The sequence below is a fragment of the Palaemon carinicauda genome, chromosome 16, assembly GCF_036898095.1.
Source record: "Palaemon carinicauda isolate YSFRI2023 chromosome 16, ASM3689809v2, whole genome shotgun sequence".
NCBI lineage: Eukaryota > Metazoa > Arthropoda > Malacostraca > Decapoda > Palaemonidae > Palaemon > Palaemon carinicauda.
The window spans coordinates 19,962,761-19,973,338 of NC_090740.1; the positions used below are offsets into that span (position 1 = coordinate 19,962,761).

Sequence of the window (10,578 nt, forward strand, 5' to 3'; positions counted from 1 at the left end):
AGTACTGGAGTACCTGACCACAGATGGCGCTGTGGTGTTCACCCCCACCTGTATAGCGATCGCTGGCGTATCCCGACCGTAGATTTCTGTCGGCAACAGAGTTGACAGCTACATGATTATCGGGTAAGATTAATATTGAAAATTTATTTTTCATAACCATACAAACCTGAAGCTATTTACATAGGAGTATTATTTTGGCACTAGCTGAAAACAAGCCGTTAAGATTTTGCAAGGTGTAACTGCCCTCCGTTAGTTAGTGGGAGGGGGATAGCAGGGGTAACCCACCACCCCATTCACACCAGCACTAGTACACATCATCACTTTGCAATTGTAGCCGGACCTCTGGGGGAAGGTGATGGTGGGACCAGTCCTGTATGTGTAAAGAGCTTCAGGTTTGTATAGTAAGGAAAACTACAAATTATTCCAAATTTGTAATTTCATCCGGCACTAGCTACAAACCTTATACTCTTTACATAGGAGACTCGCCTCATAGTTGCTGGAAGTCCCTAAAATGAGAAGGATTCCTATTCACCTCATCCTTCCTCCGTCGCCTAATCAATCTCGTTCACTGATCGCCCTGACCACTCCCTACACACTGAACAAGGAGACTCCTGCGTGGAAGAGTGACTTCTACAAACAGGGCAGAGACAGAGAGAATGTCTCCTCAGCGGACATGAAGGTACCGCAATGGCTCCCTTCATTACCACATTACCAGGACAAACCCGCATTCTTGGCTCCCATGACCAGTCATACCTGAAAAGAAAAAGAAATGAATAGAGAAATTTCCAGCTTTTTAGGCCAGTTGTTAAATAAATAGGAAATATTTTATTCAGGGTTTAGTGTAGGTGCAAAGACATGTCTGCACTCCACTGAGCCAAAATAAAAATTGACAGTGTTTACTAGTGTTAGCATGAGTAAGGTGGTGGGCTACCCCTGCTGTCCCACTCCCGTTAACTAGCGGAGGGTAGTTACACCTTGCAAAATCATAACGGCTTGTTCTCTGCAAGCGCCGAAATAATACTCCAATGTAAAAAGCATGTTTGTATCTAGTACAAGAACAACTCCCTTTTAATTGCATAAAAGACTTCTAATTGGAAGGTGATGGTGGGATAAGTGTGTAAGGAACTAAGGTTTGTATACTGTACTTAAGAAAAATACAAAACCTTCATTCTTTACGTAGGAGGCTCACCCTAAGGTGGGTGAAACTCCTTATCAACTAGCTGAAGAACTTTGTCTCGGGACAAAAATCCAAGCTCTAGAGAGCGTGGAAGATTATGTTGAAACTTCGTGAGCCATGCCAAAGGGTTGATGGCCTGAGCAACCATTATGAGTGAGTGGGAACTCGCACTGCAACTGTATCTACGAAAACATACAGATGGTTGGCGTTGAGTGGTCTTTGAATTGTCAGATATCCAACAAAGTCTTGACTTTGCAGGATTCGACGACAATAGACCTGTTAGCAACGTCCCTAAACCAAAAACTTTCAGTGTACTTCTCTCCAGTACCAGATTCCCAGGTGTTCTGGCAACACGCCTTCTAACCTCCATGGGACAACCTGAACGTTTATGCGTTTCCTAGGTTTCTGAACAAAGTAATCGATGACCTTAAGATTCTCCGATGTGGCAATATGCAGAATGGTTTCCGGACCTGTTACATCTGTCATAGAAGGGGTATTGCTCCTCTCAATGCCACTATTCCAGTGATAGCGGAGTTTTTGTTGTACCTCAGGGAGTGCTCAGTGTCAGTGGTGAAAGACTATCACTCGGCCTTAAGCCTTTCCTTTAGAACGAACAGAGTTAACATTTGCTCTTTGAAGGAATTTTCTCTCTTTGTACGAAGCTTCAAGCTCGTGCTTTCAGTCAGAAATCAGACTGGCCCCTTGGAATGTCTTATGTGTACAGTACTGCAATCCCCGAAAGGAGCACCTTACAAACCTCTTAGTTCATCTTCAGATCATGACCTAACCCTAAAGACGGTTTTCCTATTACTCTGACCTCTGATATAAGAGTCAGCGAATTACACGGTCTGTTCTATGACGTCGTCCATGCAGGGGGATAGCTGCAAGTGACATTCCACTTTGTCCCAAAGTTTGTAGCTAACTCAAAACATGGCTGTAGCAGATCCTAAATTCAGCCCCTTTCGAATTGAGTATCTCCGTACTGTAACAAGCGATCAAGATCAACTGTTACTATGCCCTGTTAGGGCGCTGAGGAAATACCTTCGAGCTCGTCCGCAGGTCAACAGACTGTTCGTAAGCACAGGTCAGATCAAGAGGAGAATTACGAAGAACTCAATATTTTTCTTAACCATACAAACTTGAAGCTCTTTATACATACTGGCCTGCCATTACCTACCCCTGGAAGTCCTGCCTGCAATTGCAAAGTGGCTTTTTTTGGGTACTGAGTGTGAGAGCAGGGTAATTGGTCCTAGGGTAGTTTCACCTCGCTAAACAAAGCAAAGAGCTTTAGGTTTGTATGGTTAGGAAAAATACAAATTATTTCCAATTTTGTTATTTCAATTCTTTCATTCTACTTTGCTTTGATTATTGTTCTATTATCTGGTCTTCACCAGCTGAATCTCATCTTAATTTGTTGGACAGGAATTTCATGGCTATTAAATTACTTATTCTTGATCTAGATATTAATCTCTGGCATTGTCGTACAGTTAGTTCGTCATACATGCTGCATAAGGTTTGTCATAATTCCGACCATCCTTTGCATTCAGATCTTCCCGGACAGCACCATCCTGTTCGAATACTAGGTATGTAGTTAATTCTAATAGGCATACCTTCTCTAGCATAAGGCTCAATACTACACACTATACTATTAGTTTTATTCCAGCTGTAATCAAGTTGTGGAATGATCTTCCTATTTGGGAAGTTGAATCCGGAGGAACTTCAAAAGTTCCAACTTGCAGCATACGTTTTTATGTTTAACAGGGTGACATGTTTCTTTTTATAATTTATACAAGAAAGATATATTCTAATTTTGTTACTATTTGAAATAATATATCTTAATTGTTCATTACTTTTTATAGTTTATTTCCTTACTTCCTTTTCTCACTGGGCTATTTTTCCATGTTGAAGCCCTTGGGCTTGTAGCATCCTGGGTTTTATTTTAGATTATCCCTTTTGTTTCATAACGATTTTAAACATCATAGTTCAATTGATCACTAGTAGTACACGAGTTTATAACCTTAAAAATAAATCGCTCAGATCTTATTACACGTGATAATAAAAGAAATCGTTTAGCTTACGTCGTAAATTTTCCTAAGTTCCGTTTGCTCTGACCCATGCCACGGGAAGCTCCTCACAGTTTGCTCTTGGGTGTTTGTAAAAATTTACCGCATCCTGCTTTTCCAACTAGTTTGGCTAGTAATAATAATAGTTATAATGATAAGCGGTGACACAGACTTATAGTTCTTGATATCCATATCATGTTAGTGCCTCTCATTATCACCTTGACATCATACAAGCTAAAGAAATAAATGAAGGCCAATAATATACTGGGAGCATTTGTAAGAAATTGGGTCAAAGTTCTTAAATAAGTAAAAACATCCTAATCTAATCTAAGGGTGTATGCATCATAACGGCCATTCCCCATAACTTACTATTTTCAACCCTATCACTATGACCAAGGTTGATCGCAGGGGGTCATTAGCCCCCATTAAGTAGGTAAGGGCACAGATTGTATATTAGGTTCGGTGAGGAAGTTTAGGTTAGGTGAAGTTCTATGCAAGCGAAAGGTCCTGTCTGTCATTATACAAAGGCTTCCTAGCCTTGCCTAGCAATATTTAAAACTACTTAACCTTCCCTATCCAAACTATTAAATAAATATGATATTTTGATCTGAAAAAAAGACAGCATTGACAGTACAGTACACAATACCCAAAGGCTGTTTTGTATATCGGCGGACATGTGTGGGTTCTGTTCCAAGTATACTAAATTAAAGATATGTGTTTTATCTCAAATTATCCCTAACTAACCTAACCTACAATGACTTATATTTGGCCGGGGAAGGATACTATTTCGGTATTATTATAGCTAAGGGCGGACTATTTTTATGTAGGATGGACTAACTAACCACACCAAACAAAAAAAAAAAAATTACAATCGGAATTATGCTTCAGTATTAAAGGATACAACATGAGCAGTCTAACTTCATGTTCCTTCTGTTTTAGTTTCTTCAGTATGCTATGTAACCCCATTTTCCTTTCGAAATTAATTAACGATACAAATTCACAAGGTCAGGTGTTTGGGGTTGTAGGTACTCGCAGTAGTCTTGCACAGTCACAGCGTAATGTTTGACAGATGAAGGTTCATTGACGAGGATTAGTCTTTGCAACGTTACCTCCTCCTAAGGCGCTCGTATTCAGTAATATTCCAATTACGGATATTTCTCTATCACTTAATTTCTGTCTTTTTCAATAATTTGTATTAGGATTTGTCTTTTAATTTCAATGCTTTTGATGAATAGAATAATTCCCACTTTTTTCGTAAAGTTGTTAATGCTCAATGAAATATTATTTTAGACATTCCGCTTAAAATATTAATCTAGACAATTATTATATTAGGATTTTAATTAAAATTTGAATTTATACTTCTTTATATGTGTCTATCAATACTTAATTATAATATATTGGTTTAGTTCCAAAAAATAGACTACCGATGCAAAGCATTGTCATATATATGTTCTCTCAACTTCGTGGATACGTCTAAGATCATTTCATATACAAAGTCCTCTTTCCACTGAACTGGTTTAGCTTTTAATTTTATCTTTGTCACTATTTGTTTTACTTTTAGGATAAACTATTGTAAACATCTTTTTGTGGCAATTCCACCATTTTTTATTTTTCTTTTACATATCCATTACATTGTATTCAAAATGTTTGTGAAAGCTCAGAAAACTACAAATTACATATACTAGTAAACACCCTGTGTTTTAATTTACCACTTTATAACACTTATGCTTTCTACTTAAGGCTACATCTAAGTTATGATGATACCAGTCAGCTAAGTTCCTAGAACTGGCTATAATTATCGTGGTCCGGTGTGTGAAGACTGTAGGCCTACTCCCACTTTCACTTTCAATATGCATTTCCCTTCAGCTCTTCGTCATATTATCATTACACACTGTCCTCTCAATTCCTGTATTAAATCTAACATGTTCAACCTTGTAATCATTACTAACATAATTTCTTTTGGGTTGAGATCACCTACGCAATCCCTACTGATATTTTCATTTACATATCTTAAATTTGCCCTTTCTGTTTTATTTTCTTTCATTTTACCTCGCTATAATTTCTTCCAGAAACTTTTCGTGTATTTTTTTTATATTTCTTTGACTTACACCTCAACATTATTCCATTATTTGATTCTTCAATGTTCTTTTTAAGTAATCGTTTATTATCTGATAACCCGAAAAAAGCATCACATTAGTTTTAAAAGAAATTGTTTTATCTGTTCCTTATTTCCTTTCCTCGCTGGGCTATTTTCAATGTTACTTTTACTTACTTTTACGGGTTTATTTCTCGCCCTCCATCAAACACTAAAGGTTTGTTCAGGCGGGCCTTGGGGCCTTGAGGCCCCTGGGCTTTTAACACTCTGTTTTTCCAACTAGGGTTATGGCTTAGATAATAATAATAATAATAATAATAATAATAATAATAATAATAATAATAATAATAATAATAATAATATGTCTGCCTCAGCTTTAAATCCACATTTTAGTGAAGTTGCAATTTATTTAATCTTCGGCTTAATCATTCTTTATTGAAGTCCTTTTAACTTATGCTGTTCTTTTTATGTTATAGCGCCCTTTTTATATTTGTATACTAACTACAACAATTGTCTCTCACAAAGTGGCCCAAGACATTCAATTATGCCGTCAAATAGTTAGATTGTACTTGAAATGCAACAAAATGCGAAACAAAATACAAAACAGTCCTGAAGTTCCTTCACTGTCTAAGCTTGAGATGATAATAGCATACATTTGAATATTGAATATTAGCCATGTGAACTGAATGGCATACTCAAACAAACAAACTAAATTGATCAGTCACTTAAAGAAACTGTAAAACTCATCCTACTCCTTGTGACGTCCCAAGACGTATTATTTAATAAAAACAAATAATGATTTGATAATCAAAGTTATTCCTCAGATAAAATTTCATTAAAAAAAAAACAGCTTGTACTGGACTGTCTATATATTTTGAAGAAGAATATAACTCTAACTCATTTTAAAAATCTTTAGCTCCGACCCCAGTAGCAAATGCAATACAATAATTTTTATCAAAACTCGGGCTAGTTTTTCGAACAGCATTACATTCCAGTTCTCTGATTAGCTATAACTTGCTAGGCTATGATTGGTTATTGACTTTGTTTACTATAACCAAAGACAGTAACTGAGGTTACTATCTTTGCTCTAATTTCACACAAACATTACACATATATACTCATCTAATCAGAAACAGTAAATTATTCTTCTCATTTCTCACCAGACGCCAGGTAATCCAAAGGCTTGTCAATCATCACGTCATGTTTGTAGAATCTTCTCCATTCCGCACTATCTAAATACACTGCCAATTATTCTTTCGAATGATTTACATCATCGTTAAAATGTAACACAATACAAATTACAGTCATATACTCTACTTTCTTCATCATATAAACTTGATAAAATAATAGTATTTATTTGAATATCTGAAATTAGCCACGTGTTACTCAATACCCCACCAGACCCACACAAAAAAAAAATCGTCTAGACAAACTTATATAAAGTTCATCCTACTCCGCGTGAAGTAAGGCCAGCCATACACTATCATGTACACCTGAACAGTTACGCCTGTCAGGTATATCTGATAATGTATGACGGGAAAAACTAGCCTCTCAGGCGACCTGACAACTGATGAAAATTCGATCAGTTCTGCCTGACAGGCGAGTAAACTTGATGTGTGTGTGGCGGTTTCATCAGGTGTACCTGAACAGGTCTCTCAGTTATTAACAATCCTTTGATGTAGACAGCTTAATTTCTTTTTTAGTTACAGCATTGTAATTTTGATTTATTTAACAGTTGAGTTCCTTTAATCAAGGGAGATATAAATGACAGCAACTCTTTGTACACTGATTCATTCATGCGCAGAAAATTGTTATAATCAGATGGTTCATGTCTCAATTCATTAAGAAGATTGATATGGGTAAATTTATTTCTTCTTTGGAGCCATTCCTTACACCATTGTTTGCGTTTCTTCCGGAACCGTCGGTTTTTACATTTCTCAAAAACTACAGATAATAAATAAGGAGAGAAAGTACAACTCACCTTCTCGAGAATCCATGGCGAACTGACAAAATTGACAGGTATGCATGAAGAGTGTGTGTGCTCCTCAGATATCAGGTATCAGGTATACCTGTCAGTTGTACATGATAGTGTATGGCCGGCCTAACAAAAGACATATTCTCAATAAAGAATATTATTTGGTAATTAGAATGTCTCTTTGATAAAAATATATTACAAAAATATCTTATAAAGGATTGTCTCTATGTATTTTGAAGATAATGTATCTTTAATATTCTTAAAAACAAAAAAAATATTCAACACCCCCATATGGAAATTCGGCCAGGTTTTTAAAACAGCAACTCATAAGTCTCCGAAACTCTCTCGTGATAAGATATTTCAGTCCTCTGATTGGCTGCATCTTCTCAGCTGTGATTGGTCGTTGTCTTTGTAAACAAATTCACACATACACATCTAACATCGTAGCCATAATCCTTCGAAAATTGTGTATTAATATAGCTCATGCATTTGAACAAGATCAGTTGTCTAATTTATCATAGAATAAAAAAATTTTCGAGTTGGTTTTCATAAAAATTGTAATTTATAAGGCTTACTTTATCTATAATTAAGTATAAGTATATTACCTCTACCCAGTTGACTTCATTCATAAAATGCGAAGCATGACGTCACATACAAGCACCAATCAAAGCAGAGGACAAATCAGCCAATGAGACGCCAGATATATTTCGCTAAGGAGACACTAAGGTGAAAGGATTCTTCTGTCTTAGGGGCTACTGTTGGCAAAAGTCAAATTCACAGCCGTAGTTACATTTTTTTCCGGGGGGGGGGGGGGGGGGGGGGGGCAGACGATAAAGATTTATTTATTTTATCACTAAAATGATTAATTGTTTTGAGTTAATTCTATAAAAGTTTCCGTTTTTAAGTCACAATTTATCTGAAATGTTTACTGGTATTTTACTCACGCTTTATGGTGACATATTTCCTTATATGATTTGGTAATCTTTGTTCTATTTCATTATACTTGGAATGTAACAAGATATTAAGGTATTTATTTGTTTACAAGACCACGTTTTCCATATGCCGCCAAATTAGGCAAAGCTATTGTTTTCCACTATTACTTTCCATAATTCAAAACAATCCACCACAAGGAAAACTAGTTGAAATTATAAAACACTATAGAATTACAAAAAAAAAAAAAAAAACTAACCTGGTTTCCTTAAACGAACTGGAACTGACAGCGTCCACATAGTCAGCCATTGATATAATATTCAAAATATATAATAAATAAAAACTGGAGTAATTACGCAAAGGTGTCACTATTTTTTAAGTGTATATTTTATGGACAATTTTGAGTAATCACTTAATTTTAATTTAGTACAGATTTTGAATTATATCAAATATAGGCCTATACTGGCATCATGAACTTCTGTTTGGTTGACTATATTGTCGATGTCAGTTCCAGGTCGTTTAATAAGGATACCAGGCTTGTTTTTGTTTATAATTATATAGTGTTTTTTTTTATAATTTCAACTGGTTTCCTTATGGAAAATGGTTTAAGAATATAAAAAAGTAATGTAGGAAAACAATAGCTTTGCACAATTTGGCAGAATATGGAGAGCATGGTCTTGTACACAATTACCGATACATAGTTAATCCACCATTTAAGCCCGATATAATTAATGATAATAGCTAACTCAAGCAAGCAAACAGAAGCAAATACATTCTGTAAAATCCATCCTACACTCGATGACGTCACAAAGACGTAGTTTCTTATTAAAAATAATGATTTAGTAATAATCACAATCTACCTCTCTAATAAAATATACTAATAGAACATCTTGTGATTGACTGATTTGATATATTTTGAAGACAATGCATCTTTAATTCTTTAGAAACATTAAAATCTCCCTTCCTTCAGCTTCGTCCCATCAAACTAGAGCGCTTGAAAGCAATTTTATGAAAATTCGGGTAGGTTTCTTATCCAGCAACTCATAAGTGCCCGGAACTCTCTCCTGGCGGGATATTCCAGTCCTCTGATTGGTTATAACTTCCTCAAATGTGATAGGTAGCTGCCTTCGCTTACTACAGCTCAACACACACACACACACACACACACACACACACACACATCTAACATTGTAGCCAGATCAAAGTAAAGTATTCCTTCGAAAATGACGTATCTATTTAAGTCATACCCTTCAACAAGATACATTATCTATATATAAAATACTGATAACAATTCTAAGTTTATTTCTATGAAAATTATAATTTTTTAGCAATAACATATCTGCAATAAGTATAGATCTTTATTCCTACCCAGCTAAATTCATTCATTTAAATATGATGACGTCACATACAACCACCAATCAGAGATGAGAAAGAATAAACCAATGAAATGTCCAATATTTCCCGCTAAAATGCATAAAGTGAGAGGGTTCCTTTAGCTTATGGGCTGCTGTTGACGATTGAGTTAAATTTACGCGAGATTTCGTTCAAACGCTGAGATCAATATTTTATTTCTTATGTCTTTTAGATATCATTCAAATGTTTATCAATTACAGACTTTCCTTCCCATCATTAATCAGTTTATTTTTCCTTTACGAGTGAGAAACGCATATATGATTTTTTTATGTAATTTTTATTACCATATTTCTATCATAGTTATAATTTTGAATATTTTGTAAGATAAAGTTGAGAATTTTGAGTTCATATTTATCAATTTTATAACAAAAACTAACTCAAGTTAGTGCAAAAAGAATACAAGGCAAACAGCAATCTATAAGCCTGAATTTCCTTTTTATATGCTTGTTTTGTTATAAACAATATCAAAACAATGGCTAAATACTAAAGAAATGGTCTTATCAGTGGAAAAAAATCACATTCTGGATTTCATTTTGCCACGACTGAAAGCAATTGAGAATCTGTTCCTCGTTTTCTACTAAGTTTCCTTTATAAATTGGAATAATTGAATTGTTAAGAAATCAAAACATCAGCAAAACTAAATGTTGGATAGGCCTACGTGTAAAATTTTCAGTCTTTAACACTCAATTTCTTAACCTAGCCTAATATATCCTAACAAAGAGCAGGTCTCCTTAACAAACTATTGATTGACACAGAGTGTAAATTCATTTCCTGGTGTCGAAATAAAGATACAGGCTTAGGCTTAGCCTACTTGGTGATAAGGGTAAAAAAAAAAAAAAAAAAAAAAAAAAAACCTCTTAGTACCTCCAGTTAAACTTTAGCCTACTGTATTATCATGATTGGCTCAATCCCCTAACACTCTCAA

The 10,578-nt window shown here is 35.3% G+C and overlaps 1 protein-coding gene across 1 annotated transcript in view; it reads right to left on the minus strand.

Annotated features, from left to right (window-relative positions):
* Nucleotides 1-4,316, minus strand: part of Arl2 (ADP ribosylation factor-like 2) — a 93,103-nt gene extending 88,787 nt beyond the window's left edge. The window contains exon 1 of the mRNA XM_068389643.1: nt 4,142-4,316. Within this exon, the coding sequence (XP_068245744.1) occupies nt 4,142-4,206 (65 nt within the window). The 5' untranslated portion in view covers nt 4,207-4,316. The remainder of the gene's footprint in view (nt 1-4,141) is intronic.
* Nucleotides 4,317-10,578: the final 6,262 nt, after the last annotated feature.